This window comes from Scyliorhinus canicula, chromosome 2 (genome assembly GCF_902713615.1).
Source record: "Scyliorhinus canicula chromosome 2, sScyCan1.1, whole genome shotgun sequence".
Lineage (NCBI taxonomy): Eukaryota > Metazoa > Chordata > Chondrichthyes > Carcharhiniformes > Scyliorhinidae > Scyliorhinus > Scyliorhinus canicula.
The window spans coordinates 230,716,788-230,734,827 of record NC_052147.1 but is presented as its reverse complement, the minus strand read 5'-3'; the positions used below and the strand labels follow the sequence as shown (position 1 = coordinate 230,734,827).

At 45.1% G+C, this 18,040-nt stretch overlaps 1 protein-coding gene across 7 annotated transcripts in view; it reads right to left on the bottom strand.

Annotated features, from left to right (window-relative positions):
- The window catches only part of nostrin (nitric oxide synthase trafficking), a 91,891-nt gene that overhangs the window by 2,369 nt on the left and 71,482 nt on the right, over window positions 1–18,040 (bottom strand). For 6 of the 7 annotated variants that reach the window (XM_038789751.1, XM_038789754.1, XM_038789753.1 and 3 more), the window contains 3 exons: window positions 13,801–13,926; window positions 8,968–9,196; window positions 6,030–6,116 (listed from right to left, as the gene is read on the bottom strand). In XM_038789751.1, the coding sequence (XP_038645679.1) occupies window positions 6,030–6,116; window positions 8,968–9,196; window positions 13,801–13,926 (442 nt within the window). The remainder of the gene's footprint in view (window positions 1–6,029; window positions 6,117–8,967; window positions 9,197–13,800; window positions 13,927–18,040) is intronic. The other variant, XM_038789749.1, reaches the window with a different exon arrangement.

Sequence of the window (18,040 nt, the reverse complement as noted above, 5' to 3'; positions counted from 1 at the left end):
GCAGATACGTTAACGGCGTTCAAAAGGCATCTTGACAAACACACAGATAGAATAGAGGGATATAGCACAAGGAAGTGCTGAGGGTTTTGGCAAAGGTTGGTATCATGACCAGTACAGGCTTGGAGGGCTGTAGGGCCTGTGCTGTATTGTTCTTTGAAATAATGGATTTTTCTGTCTGGGCAAGTTCCTGGGGTGCTAATGTGCTTTTGCAGCCTGCAGAGGTCATTATTGGGTGGATGAGGTCATTAATGGGTGGAGCCAAGGAATGCAGAGAGATATTTTGAGAAGCTGAGGAGAGAGGGAGTTTTGGAGACGAGCCTTTTTGAAGTGAAGTCTGATCTGGCAACCCTTATGTTTTTTAGACCACAGATAACACCCTCCAGATAAAGGCAGTTTTATTTCCCAGTAGGATAGGGGAAAGAGTAATACTTTAAAAGCAGAGCATTCTTGTCTGAAGACAAGGAAGAGGCTGAAACCGAGTTGAAGCATCTTTTTGAAGATATTCAGGCAGAAACTGTGAAGGGGTTCTAACAAGAGCCAGAATATATTCTGTACTGCAAGTGTTACTCTATGCCCTGCTAATTTTAGATGGAGTAAGAGCTATATGTTTCTTGTTTAATAGGAAATTGTATGGTTGTGTTAAGGGTAATTATTAGCTGTTCTTCTTCGGGTGTGAAGTTAAAAGTTTAATATTGTATTAATAATAAAGGTAAAGCCCTATTTTTTCATGCAATCACTCCTGCAGCAGAATCATTCTTTCTGCACAGTCTTAAAATAAACTAAAATATTGGGGTTTTGGTCCAGTATCCTAGTCACAGTTGGGGTCTGGTCTGGGATCGTAACACCATTCTTTGCCTTTTCCCTGTACCCCTACACCTTGTTTCTATTCAAGTAATGATCTAATGCCCTCCTTTGAATGCCTCAGTTTAACCTGCCTTGACCACACTCGGGCAGTAAAGTCTAGACCCAAACTGCTTGTGTGAAGATTATTTTTCTCACATTACATTTGTTTCTTCGGCAAATCACTTTAAATTGGTGTCCTCTCGTTCTTGATCCTTTTCTGACAGTGAACAGTTTCTCTCCATCTACTCTGTCCAGCCCCTCATGATTTTGAACGCCTATGGAATCTCCTCTTGGCCTTCTCCTTTCCAAGAATAATCCCAACTCCTGCAATCTATCCTCGTAAATGACGTTTCTCATCCCTGGAACCATTTTTGTAAACCTCTTCTACACCCTCGAATGCATTCACATGCTTCCTAAAGTGTGGCACTCAGAACTATACACAATATTTCAGCTGAGGTCTTGTATATGTTCTGCATAATATTGTTCTTGTATTCTATTCCCCTATTAATAATGCCGAGGATACTATGTGCTTTATTAACTGTGCTCTCCCCTTCCCTACTACCTTCAATAATATATCCACCCAGGTCCCTTGGCTCTTTAAAAGATTTTATCCATTGTTTTACATCAGGAGCTGTGAGCGGGAGAAATTCAGAGTGCAGCTTGGGAAGGTAAGTGATTCTCTGATTCACGAAAACTGACGAGTGCCAACTGGGGTGGTGGAGCTGAAGCGACAGCACAAAATGGCTGTGATTTGATTGGCTAATAGGGGAGCTGTGCTAAAATTTGAAAATCCATATAAATTACTGGTTATAAATTGCTTTCAGACAGGTAATGAGAAATATTTTTTTTTAAGTTTATTTAATTAAAAAAATTAGAAACTAAATAAATGGAGATGGAGGTGCAAGTGATGTGTTGTTCCTGCATGATGTGGAAGCTGGTGCACCCCATTGTGGTTCCTAGTGACCACATCTGCATTACAGATGTGTTGGCTGCTTGAGGAACTCCAGCTTAGAGTTGATTAGCTGGATTCTGAGCTTCCGACGCTGTGACACATCAGGGAGGGGGACAGGTACCTGGGCACTGTTTCAGAAGGCAGTCACACCTCTGATTAAATACCTTGAATGTGGTCAGGGTCAGGAAGGTGTGGCTATGCAAGGCAGGTAGCGGGATCCAGGAGGTAGGGCTGCAGGAGCCTCAGCCCTTGAACTTGTCCAACAGGTTCAAGATTCTTGCTCCCTGTGTGGACAGGGACCGCAGGGAGCATGAGCAAACTGACCACAGCAAGTGGTACAGGGAGCCGTTCAAGTGGGGGCGGGGGGGGGGGGGGGGGGGGGGGGGCGGGGGAGAGATAAAGTAAATAGTCGTAATTGGAAATAGTATAGTTAGGGGCGTTGACACTGTTCTCTGTGACCAAGATTGAGAATCCCGAAGATTGTATTGCCTGCCTGGTGCTCGGATTTGGGATATCTCATCTGTGCTGCAGAAGCACTTGGAGAGGGAGGGTAAAGATCCAGTTATCGTCCACGTAGGTACGAAAGACGTAGGTAGAACATGTACAGAGATTCTGCTAAGGGAGTATCAATACCTCGGAGATAAATTAAAAAGCTGAACCAAAAAGGTGGTAATCTCTGGATTACTACCTGAGCCACAAGCAAACTGGTACAGGGTCAATAAGGTTAAGGCAGTAAATGCGTGGCTCAAAGATTGGCGTGGGAGGAATGGGTTTGAATTGATGTGGCATTGGCATGAGTACTGGGGAAGAGGGGACCTGTTCCGATGGGGCGGTCTTCATCTGAATTCTGCTGGGACCAGAATCCTGGCGAATCGCATAACTGGGCTTTAAAGTAAATAGTGGGAGGCACATTGAAATTGGCCGGTACGATGTGGGGATCAGGGCTGGGATCTAATTATACAAGGATATGTGTCGAAAGGAAAGGCAGATGGGCAAAGGGGGCATTGTTAGTAAGGAATTAAGTTAAATCGATAGCAATATAGGATCAGAAGGCATAGAATCTGTGTGGTTAGAGTTAAGAAATCGCAAAGGTAAAAAGTCCCTGATGGGAGTTATGTACAGGCCCCTTAGCAATAATGTGGGGCAGAAAATAGATCAGAAGAGAGAAAAGGCAACATTACAATAATCATGGGGGACTTCAATATGCAGGTGGAGTGGGAAAATCAGGTTGGTGGTGGATCCCAAGAAAAGGAATTTGTGGAATGTCTAAAAGATGGGTTTTTTTGAGCAGCTTTTGACAGAGCCTACTAGGAAACAGGTAATTCTGGATTTGGTGTTGTGTAATGAGGCAGACTTGATCAGGGAACTAAAGGTGAAGGAACCCTTGAGGGGCAGTGGCCACAATAAGATAGAAATTACCCTGTAGTTTGAGAGGGAGAAGCTGGAATCAGATGTAATGGCATTACAATTGAATAAAGGAAACTACAATGACGAGGCATCCATGGCTGATGAGGGAAGTCAAGGACAGCATAAAAGAAAAAGCATACAAACTGGTGAGGATTAGTGGGAAGCCAGAGGATCGGGAAACCTTTAAGATCGAGCAGAGGACAATTGAAAAAGCAATATGGGGGGAGAAGATGAAATATAAGCTAGCTAGTAATATAAAAGAAGTAGGAAGAGTTTTCTTTTCCAATATATAAAAGGTAAGAGAGGCAAGAATAGACATTGGACCACTGGAAAATAAGGCTGGAGAAGTAGTAATGCGAAACAAAGAAATAGCAAAGGAACGGAATACAGTAGTTACTTTACATCAGTCTTCATGGTAGAAGACACCAGAGGGAACCGGAACTCCAGGAGAATCGGGGACAGCGGTGAGTGTAGTGGTCATCATTAAGGAGAAGGTTCTGGGGAAACTGAAAGGTCTGAAGATTAATAAATAACCAGGGTGGATGGACTATACCGCAGGGTTCTAAAGGAGATGGCTGAGGATATTGCGGAGGCATTGGTGGTGGTCTTTCAGGAATCACTGAAGGCAGGGAGGGTCCAGAGGACTGGAAAATGGCTAATGTAACACCCCTGTTTAAGAAAGGAGGGAGGCAGAAGACGGGAAATTATAAGCCGGTTAGCTTGACTTCAATCACTGGTAAGATTTTAGAGTCCATTATTAAAGATGAGACTGTGGAGTACTTGGAAGTGCATGATAAATTAGGACTGAGTCAGCACGGCTTCATCAAGGGAGGTCATGTCTGTAGAATCTGTTAGAATTCTTTAGGGAGGTAACCAGGAAGTTAGACAACTGAGAGCCTATGGATGTGATCTCTCAATTTTGAGAAGGCCCTTGACAAGGTGCCTTAGAGGAGGCTGTTAAATAAGTTAAGAGTCCACGATGTTATGGGTAAGATGAAATGAAAATCGCTTATTGTCACAAGTAGGCTTCAAATGAAGTTACTGTGAAAAGCCCCTAGTCACCACATTCCAGCGCCTGTTCGGGGAGGCTGGTATGGGAATTGAACCGTGCTGCTGTTGGCCTGCCTTGGTCTGCTTTCAAAGCCAGCGATTTAGCCCAGTGTGCTAAACCAGCCCCTGGCATGGATAGAGGATTGGCTGACTGGCAGAAGGCAGAGAGTGGGGATAAAGGGGTCTTTTTCAGGATGGCAGCTGGTGACTAGTGGTGTGCCTCAGGCGTCGGAGTTGAGACCACAGCTTTTCACAATATGAATTAACGATCTGAAAGATGGAACTGAAGGCAGTGTTGCGAAGTTTGCAGATGATGCAAAGATATCCAGAGGGACAGGTAGTATTGAGGAACCAGTAGGGGCTGCAGAAGGACTTGGACAGGCTAGGAGAGTGGGTAAAGAAGTGGCAGATGGAATACAATGTGGAAAAGTGTGAGATTTTGCACTTTAGAAGGAAGAATGGAGGCATAAATTTCAAAATGGGGGAAATGCTTAGGAAATCCAAAACATAATGGAACTTAGGAGTCCTAGTTCAAGATTATCTTAAGGTTAACATGCAGGTTCAGTCGGTAGTTAAAAAGACTAACAAAATGTTAGCATTCATGTCGAGAGGACCATTGGGAGTTTAGAAGGATGAGGGTGGATCTTATTGAAACTTACAGGATACTGCGAGGCCTGGATAGAGTGGACGTGGAGAGCATGTTTCCACTAGTAGAAAAAACTAGAACCAGAGGGCATTGCCTCAGACTAAAGGGACGATCCTTTAAAAGAGATGAGGAAGAAGCTAGAGGGTGGAGAATCCTTTTTTAAAATTTGTTCATGGGATGTGGGCGTCGCTAGCTGGGCCAGCATTTATTGCCTGTACCTAATTGCCTTTGAGGGGGCAGTTAAGAGTCAACCAAATTGCTGTGGGTCTGGAATCACATGTCAGCTAGACCAGGTAAGGATGGCAGATTTCCTTCCTTAAAGGACATCAGTGAACCAGATGGGTTTTTGCAACAATCTGCTATGGTTTCATGGTCATCATTAGACTTCTAATTACAGATTTTTATTGAATTCAAATATCACCATCTGCAGTGGTGGGATTTGAAACCGGGTCCCCAGAGTATTACCCTGTGTTTCTGGTTTGCTAGTCCAGTGACAATACCACTATGCCACAACCTCCCCTAATGTGGGACTCTTTGCCGCAAACGGCTATGGAGGCCAAATCAGAGTGTCTTTAAGACAGAGATAGATAGGTTCTTGATTAATAAGGGGATCAGGGGTTATGGGGAGATGGCAGGAGAATAGGGATGAGAAAAATATCAGCCCTGATTGAATGGTGGAGCAGACCTGATGGGCTGAGGGCATTATTCTGCTCCTATGTCTTATAGTTTCTCCAAAATTCTTCCTACCAAAATATATCACCTGACACTTGTCCAAGTTGAACTTCATTGGCCACCTATCTGCCCACTCCACCAATTTGTCCATGTCCTTTTGAAATTCTACACTGTCCTCTTCACATTATCATCTTCAATCTTTGAAATTGTCCCCTGCATACCAAGCTCGAGATCATTAATATACATCAGGAAAAGCAAGGGCCCCAACACCAACCCCAGGGAACCCCACTACAAATTTTCTTCCAGTCTGAATCCATTGACCATTACTCTGCTTCCTATTACTCAGCCAATTTTGTATCCAGGTTGCTACTGTCCCTTTTACTCCATGAGCTATAACTTTTCTCACAAGTTGCACAAACTTGTTAATCCCAGCCCTACACTGGGGATGTGAGTCCTTACCTTGCTGCACGTTAAGTTCATCATCTCTGCCAGCCTGATAGTCATACAGAGCTTTACATGTTCCAATCTCCTGAGTGGGATCAGTTACTGCAGAATGAAATAAGAATCTTCTAAATGGTTTGAAATAACTAAGTTATCAATCTATGAACAAATATTTCTTCTTGGCCTACAAAACTATTTGTTTGAATTTTGTCATATCTTGACCAGACATCACATAATGTGAAGTAATTTAATGCCATCTAAAAGTTTCAAATGTAGGATGTTTTACTAGAAAATCACAGGTAGCACACCTCTTTGAATAAGGGGTGTGAAACGGGTCGTTATGAGCACTTTTGTATCAGTGACAGTGAATTGGCAACATATTTTCACCTGTCCTCCATTTTCTTTTTCATTGACTGCCAATTTGTCATGAGCACATTTTAAACTACTGGTGAAACTCAATTTCATCCCCTTTCCTCTGCAAGTGAGACTGGTAATTAACAGGAAAACACCACCTTGTTGGGGTGCGATGATATCTGAAATTCTACACTACCTCGGAGCATATTCCTAAGAACTGATTCTGTTTATTGTACAGAAAATTGATGGTACCTTTTATTGCTTTCTTTTTCTTTTACCCTGATGACAATCGTGGAAGACAGGATCCTTTAACTTGACATGTTAATTGCGAGCTGTGAAACTGATATTTTACTGACCTACACAGAGCAATATCAGAGCACTATCAGAGCTGCCGCATCTAATGAATATGCTCATGAGTGAAGTTGGATAACTGATTAAAATGTAAAATACCTCTAGTCACTCCAAACATAGCAACTTTATATTGATATAACTTACTACTCACCAACACACTTCATTATAATCGATTAAAAAAGTATTCTTAATGCTGCCATAACATTTTCCTTATATTGCTGAAAATGATACATGCTGTCAAAGCTAGTCATCTTGCAAGCATCAAGACATGGTTGCAATACCACTTGTAAAGAGAACAACTATATATACCAGATGCGAGAGAGGGCTAGGTGCCAAGAATTATACTGACAACTAATTTGAAATTATCAGTCTGGCTTGCAGTGTGGCTCTCTTATGTGTGCTCGAAGCTACATATATTTACGCATGGCACTGTCCTTTGCAGACAGAAGTAGTATGTCCATACATTTCACCTTTTATTCAATTAAACAAAAGCCTGGTGGACAGCCATTCCCATGTCAATGACCTGATCACAGACTAATTTGAATTTAAACAAAAGCTTGGTAGTTAACTATTCTCTGGTGCATTCTCTATGACAACTGCTCTACCAATCAGAGTTCTCTTGTCAACCAATCAGCACCATCTTTTAATACAGTATGAATTATTTTTCTTTTACTTTTTTTAATTTAATGTACCCAATTCATTTTTTTTCCAATTAAGGGGCAATTTAGTGTGGCCAATCGACCTATCCTGCACATCTTTGGGGGTGAGGCCCACGTAGACACGGGGAGAATCTGCACAGACAGTGACCTGGAGCCGAGATCAAACCCAGGTCCTTGGAGCTGTAAGGCAACAGTACTAACCACTGCACCACCATGCTGTCCTTCTTCCTTTTACAATTGGTATTTTTGCTAATCTGGCTTGATTGCAAAATGAAAAGCATCTTTTCCATCAATACTCACGTTCTGTGCGACCAACCAACTATTTCCATTGAAAACAGTGACACTTCTTTGTAATGTACTTCAAAGTACTTTGAAATAGCTTTGCAAAATGCAGTCATCTTGTAACATAATATATTTATATCACAATTTCATATTTACACACTTATGCCCATATCCCTCACATTCCCTTATCAGTCTTTGTCTTGAATATACTTAACAACTGAGAATCCAGTACTTTTGGGGTTGGAATGAAATAAGGCCTTTTTATGCAAGTCCTAAATAACTAACTCCTTATTTTGGAACTTCAATCCACAGTGCTAGACTCCTAAACCAGAAGAAAAACTTAACCAGAATAAAACAATGTACAAACAATTAACATCTACTTTTGGTGAGATGTTTTGCATTCTTCGAATTCTGGGTCCTTGGCTACTCGCAATTCAATAAATACGTTGCCTCCAAAAATATTTTCACTCTTATTCTTTGTAATGAAGGAAAATTGTTTTGGAATTTCAAATTCTGCAGTTGTTGATGTTCCAGAGCAGCGATTTCAAACATAAAAAATTTGAACCACCATTATGCTAATTGGAAACGCTTCAAAAATATATGAAAATATTAAAGTGTGCGCTGCAACAAAAGCAAAAGAATACAAAAAATAATTTTAATCTGCTTAAATTGTATTTCTCCCTGCTTCAGATTTTTTTCTGATTTCAGCAACAAAGATCAGTTTGTTGCTGAAACTTTTCATCTTGCACTGATGAATGCCAAATTTCAAATAGTCACGACAATTTATACTACTGGAGCAATGCCTGGTTGGCTAGTCGACTCTGATTGGCACTGTCACAGAAAAAGCAATGGGGACAATACCAAGCTCTCAGGCAAATTCATAAAAGGCACAAAGGTATTCCTTTTCTTTGCAGAGAATGTGTGTCCCTGTGTATGAATGTATATCACATCCAGCAAGCATAAATGAGCTTGATTAATTATCTTAAATTGCTTGTTAGTGTAGCTATTAGGTGCACTCAGGATTGTTCAGCAATTGTCTGATGTTAGATGCGATTTCACGATTGAGAAGCACTTGGTCAACAATCCTGAATGTGCTAATAGCTACACATGCTAATAGCTATACTAACAACTAATTTAAGATAATCAGTCAGGCCCATGTTGTAGTTCATTAATACAATCTTGCTTTTGTCCTGAGGAATGCAAGATGAAAAGCTTTGCAACATGTCTCTTTTCAGCAATATTCAAATCACTTTGCATAAAACTGATCAGAAAGGTTGTGCAATCATTTAGACCAAAATCGCCTTGTTTACCTAAATTACCATCGTCAGCTGAACTTGCATCTGCCTCTGATCGCTGAACTTCCATCTCTGAATGAATTGAATTAGTTGTGTGATTAATGTATATGGGTTCAGCTATCTGCTGCGGGCTGTGGCTGTGGTGGTCTTGTCTGCCATCTGAAGATACTGAGTTTGTTCTGTGAGCCTGCACATTTTTCATTTTCATAGGACGTGATACCTGCACCAAACTGTGATGATATTCCTGCCAAATTAAAGGTTAATAATTAAAAATAATTTAAAGTTATTAAATTAACTAAGGAGCTTTGTGTATATCACATTATGCAACCCAATATTTTTCAGTAGGATAGCTTACGGTTCAGGTCTACAGTTCCCTCAAGTACTTTGATTTGGTAAAGAAATTAAGATTCCTAAAGTTGCCTACTCAAAAGGCACAGTGTTATACTGTGATTGTTGTTCCGATGGTGGGTGTCTCAAAAGAGCTAGAAGGAATCTTTGCAACTTCCAATCATATCTTGGATATCATCATCAGGTGCTGGCTACCATAAATGAATAAAAGTACCTGTCTCCCCAGATAATATGTTGATAATGTTACGACACCCTGGGTGAATGCGCAGTCAGTTCCAGCCCCACAGACCTTGGGAGTCCCAACATAAGTGAATTAACCAATAATGTGTGTTTTCCTGAGATCTTTAACCCCTGTCTGCTCCATTAAAGTACAGACACCAGATTTAAGTAAAACAGTAACAGACTGTTAATTTCAAGCAAGAGTAAAAGATGAACATATGGTCTACTAGTCTATCTATTCCCAGAACTTTGACCCACCCTCCACCCTGACACACAAGACAGACACACAGTGAAGAAATAAGAAACTGGTTAGAATAACGGGAATGGAAGGAAAAGATTTGAGATGAATCTTGACTGCTGCGGTTGTGGCTTTATACAAGAGAATCGGGTTGGTGCAATTCTGACCTCCAACAGCCAGATGGAGCTTTACTGGAGATTCAGGTTGGTACAGTTTTGACCTCCAACCACCAGATGGAGCCTTATATAGGAGATCAGGTCAATGCAATACTGACCTCTGAACAGCAGATGGAACCTCTGTCTCCATGAGATATTGCTGCACTTGAAACCTGAGAATCTTAGGGCGCGATTCTCCCAAAACGGGAGAAATCGTAAAGCTGGCGTCAAACCCGGGCGGGTTTGACGCCAGCGCGCCCCTTCCCGACCGGGAACCGATTCTGGTCCCCGGTCGGGGCTAGCAGCCCGACGCCGTAGGCTCCGGCATGACGGGCTTAACGAATATCGTTAAGCCCGCTTGCTGGAGTTAGCGCCGGCTGACGCGTCATATGACGTCAGCCGCGCATGCGCAGATTGGAAGACCCCAACCCGCGCATGCGCGGATGACGTCATCGCGTATTTGTGCGAAACCCGCGCATGCGCGGGCCGGGATGCCCCTCAGCCGCCCTGCGAATGGATACTGCGGGGCGGCGGAAGGAGAAAGAGTGCGCGGGCATCGGGCCCGCTGCCCGCGATCGGTGGGCACCGATCGCGGGCCCTTGGCACAGCCGTGGTACTGCCGTGCCAATCGGTGCCATGGTTATGAAAAGCGAGTTTGTGACGCCGTTTTTACGAACGGCCAGACCAGGTGTGTTTGCCGTTCGTAAAAACGGCGTAAAGGGCTGGGACTTCGGCCCATCGAACAACTGTGAATCGCTGCCGGCCGTAAAAAAACGGCGGCAGCGATTCGGGTCGGGAGTTGGGCGGGGGGTGGGGGAGAATAGCGGGAGGGCGGGAAAAATGTCGGGAAGGCCCTCCCGCTATTCTCCGACCCGTCGTGGGGGTCGGAGAATTTCGCCCTTAGTGTTTGCCATTTGCCTGATCTCTGTGCAGGAATCCCGGCTGTATTATAAAGAGGTTCTCAGTTTGGATTCTTCCCAGCCATTCAGACAGAGGATTAAAAGAATCACAGACCTGGTGAGAAACTACTTCCACTCCAAAAGATCAATTCATAGTTTTGACTGCTGCCTGTCTTTTAGATAGGAGTGCCGTAACATGTCTGACCAGGAGTTTTTAAATCGCCTGACAGAGAGACGGAAGAGTGAGAGGGTCTTCCAGCTGCTTTCTGGCCTGTGTCTTCTCACAAAACTCAGGACAAAATGGAGCTCTTCATGTGACCTGCCTTTCTTTCGGAAGGTTCTGTATGGCACCATGAATCGTAAGCAACTTTTATTTTCTTTATTCGTTCATGGGATGTGGGCGTCGCTGGCTGGGTCAGCATTTTCTGCCCATCCCTGAGGGCATTTAAGAGTCAACCACATTGTTGTAGGTTTGGAGTCACACGCAGGCCAGACAAGGTAAGTACAGCAGATTTCCTTCCCTAAAGGATATTAGTGAACCAGATGAGTTTTTACTACAATCAACAATCGATTCTGGTCGTTGATAGACTTTTAATTCCAGATTTTAATTGAATTAGAATTCCGCCATCTGCCCTGGTGGGATTCAAACCCATGTCCCCAGAGCATTACCCTGGGTGTCTGGATTACTGGATCACTAGTCCAGTGACAATACCACTGCCTCCCCTAACAACAAGAGATGGCTTAGACTTTCAGCCTCACTGATTGGCTGCTTGCCAAGTCTATCAAACTGACATCAGGGAACCTAAAAAGGAAGTCCTGGGCTTGTCCATTAGACACAGGGTCCAAGATTCTCCATCGGGCCAGTCCCGTTTTCTGGCATGGCGTGCCACTGCCAGCAGCAGCATTCTCTGGTCCCACAACCGGCCAATGTGGTTTCCCATTGTGGCCGCCCCACACAGTCAGGAAATTCATGAGTGTGGATTCACTGCTGGTGAAGTGGAGGATCCCGCCGACGGAGAATCCCGCAGAGGTTGTTTCGGTTTGCAGCAGCTAGCAAGACAATTGTAGAGTAAACGCAGTAAGCAGGACAGGGGATAAGAAGGAAACTCAGAACAGACAAAGGGTTTACAATAGTATCCTAACAATATGATTCTGATTTGACTGCTACCGTTTTAAATCCAAAATATATCTATCTCATTCTTGAAACCATTTAATGACTCAGATTCCACCGCAGTATGGGGCAGCGAGTTCCACAAATTCACCACCCTCTGCGAGACGTAGTTCTTCCGCATCTTAGTTTCAAATCTCCCACCTCTCAATTTATATCTGTGATGTCTTGTTCTAGATTGCCCACACGAGGGAACATTTGGTCTACATTTATTTTATCAATCCCTTTTAGTACTTTACATACCTCAATCAGATCCCCTCTCAATCTTCTAAACTCCAGCGAGTATAAGCACAAACTGTTGAATCTCTCCTCATAAGTCAACCCTTTTATCCCTGGAATCAATCTGGTGAACCTCCTCTGAACTGCCTCTGATGCCACCACATCTTCCATCAAATAAGGAGACCAAAACAGGACACAATTCTCCAGATGTGGTCTCACCAGCACCCTATACAATTGCAACAACAGTTTTCTACTTTTATATTCCAGTCCTTTTACAATAAACTGCAACATACCATTTGCCTTTTTAATTACATGCTGTACCTGCAATACGACTTACTGCAATTCATTTTTTAAATATAAAATTTAGTGTACCCAATTATTTTTTTCCAATTAAGGGGCAATTTTAACTAAGCCAATCCACCTACCCTGCGCATCTTTGGGTTGTGGGGGCAAAACCCACGCAAACACAGGGAGAATGTGCAAACTCCACACGGACAGTGACCCAGAGCCATGATGCCTGGGACCTCGGCACCGTGAGGCTGCAGGGCTAACCCCCTGCACGACCATGCTGCCCCAACTTACTGCAATTCATGAACGACATCCAGATCCCTCTGCCCAGATGCATTTTGAATCTGATTTACATCTACAAGATGCACCGCAGGAACTTGCCATGGTTCTGAGGCAACACCTTCCAAACCCACTACATCTAGAAAGACAAGAGCAGCAGATACATGGGACCACCACCACTTGGAAGTTCCCTTCCAAGTCCCTCACCATCCTGACTTCGAAAAATACTTCCCTTCTTTCACTGTCGCTTGGGCAAAATCCTAGAACCCCCGCCCTAATAGCACATTGGATGTACCTACACCACATCGATTTTAGCAGTTCAAAAAGGCAGCTCACCACCACCTGCTCAAGTGTAATTGAGGATGGGCAACAAATGCTGGCCTAGCCAGTGACACCCACAACCCGTAAAAATGAATTTAAAAAAAAGAAATGGCCAGCTGGGTCGAACCTGCCTCACATGAAGATGGCTGGACCATCATGGAAAAACTTTCTTCCTACTGCCCTGCATCGCCTAACCTCACCCCCAAAAGCTATGCAATCTTCCAAGAGAGAAAAATAAAACAAAAAAATATCCTTTTGTATCTGGTCTGCTTATTCGGTATTGGTAGAAAGCCTCATTCCTAATTTAATGGCGTTTTAAAACTTAGGTTAGTTTCTAGCCCAGATTCCAACTCATTTATATATTCTGTAAATAGCATTGGTCCTAGCACTATCTGACTACACATTTAAAGTTTTTTGTACACGTTTCCTGATACTTAGGTTTTAAGCACAAAAAATAAATCAAAAGCAAAGTGAGAACTTAATGCAAAAATAATTCAGGGCAAGATGAATGACCTTTATTTGACCGGACCCACAAAGAAAAATTTTGTTGTGGATTAGTCAATTGTACTAAGTAACCAATTATTTTACAAATTAAATGAAGCCAAAATTCATCTTTTTCAATTTATTTATCAAATCCAATATAAAATGATATATCACCATGTGTCAATATAGTAGTAAAATTAGGAGACAAGTTAGCTTAAACTTGAAATGCACCTTATCTTTCCATTTAATGATGCTGTCACTTAGTGGATGGGATGGCTTGGGATTCCCTTCTAGTTCCGCCACAGTTGACGCCAGTTTGTAGAAATTTAATTCCAAGAGAATTAATTTCAGTGTTGCCTAGGAACAGAAATTAGATTGTTATAATTCTTAAAATGGAAAAATGATATACAACAATTATAGCATTGGATTGATCTCATTTTCCGATCTCTTAGTTTGTGATAATTTGATTTCTGATATCCATTTTAATTTAACCACATTCTTCTGAAGAAAAAAATATAATGCTACTTTTCAATTCAGCACGCATTCTCACTATAACCATTGTCAATTTGAAATGGTTTCTCTTTACGTCAACTATGCAGTTAGAGTGTCGGGTGTAACATCTTCAAACCAAATACAATGCTGTTCCCAAGTATTAGGCCCAGTGATGTTTTTATATACATTAATGACTTGGACTTAGGGGCACAGGCCCAATTTTGAAGTTTACCGATGACACAAAACTTGAAAGTACAGTAAACGGTCAGATATACCGCAATACACTTGAAGAGGAGTAGAGAGGCTGGTGGAATGGCAGACATGTGACAGATGATAGTCAACATAGTCAAGCACGAGGTGATGCAATTTGAGAGGAAGAACATGGAGAGAATACAAGCCAAATGGTGTGGTGTTAAAGGGACACAAGAACTTGGCAATGTTTGTGCATAAATCTTTGAAGCTGGCAGGGCAAGTTTAACAAAACAGTTAATGAAGCATATGAGATCCTGGGCTTTATTAATGGAGGAGTAGTGTAAAAAAAAATCCAAGAAATTATGGTAGCCCATATAAAACTCCAATCAGCCTCAGATGGAATACTGTGTCTGACTCTGGACACCACATTTTAGGAAGGGGGTGCAGGTTTTGGAAACATTCTCGAAAGGATTTAATAGAATGGTTCTGGGGATGAGAGATTACAGTTACATGGCGAGATGGGAAAAGCTGGAATTGCTCTCTTTACAGCAAAGAAAGTTAAGAGGAGATTTGATGGACTTCCGGTTGCGGCTATGCCTCGGTAGGTTGCATGGTCGGTAGCTCCCGCCGATAACGGACTTTCGGGCCCTTTTACGGAGCTCCAGCGGCACTTGGATGACGATTCCCGGTGTGGGAAGGAAACAGTGAGAGTCCCCCAGCGCTATGTGGAGTGGACCAGGAGTGGGGCGGTCAAAAAAGCGGCTTTTGAGAAGAGAGAACGGGCACAAAAATACAAGATGGCGGCCGGCGGGGATCAGACAGCGTGGGCCCAGTGGTCACGGGAGCAGCAGGAGTTTCTCAGAAGCTGCTTCGCCGAGTTAAAGGTGGCGATGGTGGGGACGGCGATCAAGGAGGTGCAGCAGAAGGCCTCTGATAACGAGGATGAGATTTTGGGCCTGGCGGTTAGTGTGGAGGCACAGGAGGCTCTGCACAAAAGATGGCAAGAGAGGCTGGAAGACCTTGAAAACAGGTCAAGGAGGCAGAACCTGCGGATTCTGGGTCACCCTGAAGGCGTGGAGGGGTCGGATGCTGGGGCGTATGTGACCACGATGCTGGGTACGCTGATGGGCGCGGGGGCTTTCTCGCAGCCCCTGGAGCCCCCAGTGTCCTGGCAAGGAGGCCGAGGGCGAATGAGCCGCCGAGAGCTATGGTGGTAAGATTCCACCACCTCACCGATAAGGAGTGTGTCCTGCGATGGGCAAAGAAGAAGCGAAGTAGCAGGTGGGAGAACTGTGAGATCCATATTTACCAGGACTGGGGTGCAGAGCTGGCCAAGAGGCGTGCGGGATTCAACCGGGCCAAGGCGGTCCTCCACAGCAAAGGGGTGAAGTTTGGGCTGTTACAACCGGCGAGGCTGTGGGTTACATATCAGGACCGGCACCACTATTTCGATACGCCGGATGAGGCCAGGACTTTTATAAAGAACGAGAAGCTGGACTCGAACTAATGGACTGCAGTATGTTGTTGGGGCATGGTGGTGGGGTGGTGGGGGCTGGAGATGGGGGGGGGGGGGGGGGGAAACGGTGTTATGTTGGGGTTTCTCCCCGTGTTCTCTTTTGTTTTTGTTGCCCCCTGTGCCCTGGGACCTCAGGCTTCTGGTCTGGGTCACAGTTGGGGAAGAGCTGCGTCACAGATGATGGGGTCGGACCAGACAGTGAGAGCAATTTATTTGCTCAACTTTGGGGGTAGCACCCGAAGTTTGTTTGTTTGAGAGAGTTGTGTTTTTTATCTGTCCACACGGGATGTAGGGGGGACGGGGGGAGGAGGGGGGGGGGGGGGGGGGGGGGGGGGGGGACTCTCTTTACCTCACTTAGTTGAGGGTGGAGGGAGTTTGGAGACCTGTAGAGGGATCCAACAGGGGCATTGGAGGTAGAGGCGGGAGCGGCCGGGGTCAGCATGAGTCAGCTGACTTGCGGGAGTGCAATAGGGGGGAAGGAGGGGGTGTTAAGCGAATGCTTGACTAGGTTGGGGGTTTGAGGGGGTGGGGAGAGAGCTGGGATGCTGCTTTGCTGACTGGAGGCGAATCAATTTTCGGAGTAAAGGGGGAGAGTCGGGACAGGGGAGAGTCGGGACGGGGAGCCTCCGGCTGGGGGGCTGGAGTGTGCGGGAGGTGCGGGCACGTGGCTGGTTGATAAAAAGGAGATGGCTAGTCGGCGGGGGGTGGGGGGTAATTAACCCCCAACCAGGCTGATCGCATTGAACGTGAGGGTTTCGAGTCCCTCCACATTAACAAGAACCGTCTCTGGGCTACCAAGGAGGCAAAGGCCAAGACTTCGGCCTCTTTCGACTCCTGCACTCCCGGATCTTCTGACACCCCAAATATCGCTATCCCCCAGCTTGGTTTTACCCGAGTGTCCAAGACCTTGGACACAGCCTTTGCAAAGCCTCTCCAAAATTCTGTAAGTGCCGGGCATGCCCAGAATATATGGACATGGTTTGTTGGGCTCCCTGAACACCTCACACACCTGTCCTCCACCCCAAAGAACTTGCTCATTCTCGCCACTGTCATATGTGCCCGGTGCACCACCTTAAACTGAATCAGGCTAAGCCTGGCACAAGACGAGGAGGAATTGACCCTACCCAGGGCGTCTGCCCACAGGCCCTTATCCAGCTCCTCACCCAGCTCCTCCTCCCACTTGCCCTTCAGCTCTTCCACCGAGGCCTCCTCGGGGCTGGTTTAGCATAGGGCTAAATCGCTGGCTTTGAAAGTAGACCAAGGCAAGCCAACAGCACGGTTCAATTCCCCGTACCAGCCTCCCCGAACAGGCGCCGGAATGTGGCGACTAGGGGCTTTTCACAATAACTTCATTTGAAGCCTACTTGTGACAATAAGCGATTTTCATTTCATTCCTCCGCCTCCTGGTATATGTCCGATACCTTTCCGTCCCCTACCCACACGCCCGAGACCACCCTGTCCTGTATCCTCCGCGCCGGTAGCAGCGGAAATTCTCCCACCTGCTTCCTCACGAAAGCCCGGACCTGCAGGTACCTAAAGGTATTCCCTGGGGGCAACCCAAATTTCTCTTCCAGCGCCCTCAGGTTAGCAAAAGTCCCATCAATAAACAAGGCCCCCATCCTTTTGATACCCGCTCTGTGCCAGCTTAGGAACCCTCCGTCTATTCTACCTGGAACGAACCTGTGATTGTTCCATATCGGGGTCCAGGCTGAGGCCCCGAACTCCCCCTGTGCCGTCTCCACTGACCCCAGATCCTCAATGTCGCCATCACCACCAGGCTCGTGGTGTACCGTGTCGGCGGGAGCGGCAGTGGTACCGTTATCAATGCCCCCAGGCTAGTACCCCTGCAAGACGTCTCCTCCAACCGTTTCCACGCTGCCCCCCTCCCTCTACTACCCATTTCCAAATCATTAATATATTCGCTACCCAGTAATAGCTGCAGAAGTTCGGCAGCGCCAGCCCACCTCACCCCCCGACTGCGCTCTAAGAACAGTCTCTTAACACGCGGGGTCTTGTTTGCCCCACAAATCCCGTGATAATCCGGTTCACCCGTTTGAAGAAGGACTTGGGGATGAGGATGGGTAGGCACTGGAAGACGAACAAGAATCTGGGGAGGACCTTCATCTTCACAGACTGCATCCTGCCCACCAGGTAAAGCGACAGCATATCCCACCTCTTAAAGTCCCCCTCCATCTGATCCACCAGCCAGATTGAGCTTGTGCAGGGGATCCCAACTCTTAGCCACCTGTATGACCAAATAGCGAAAGCTCC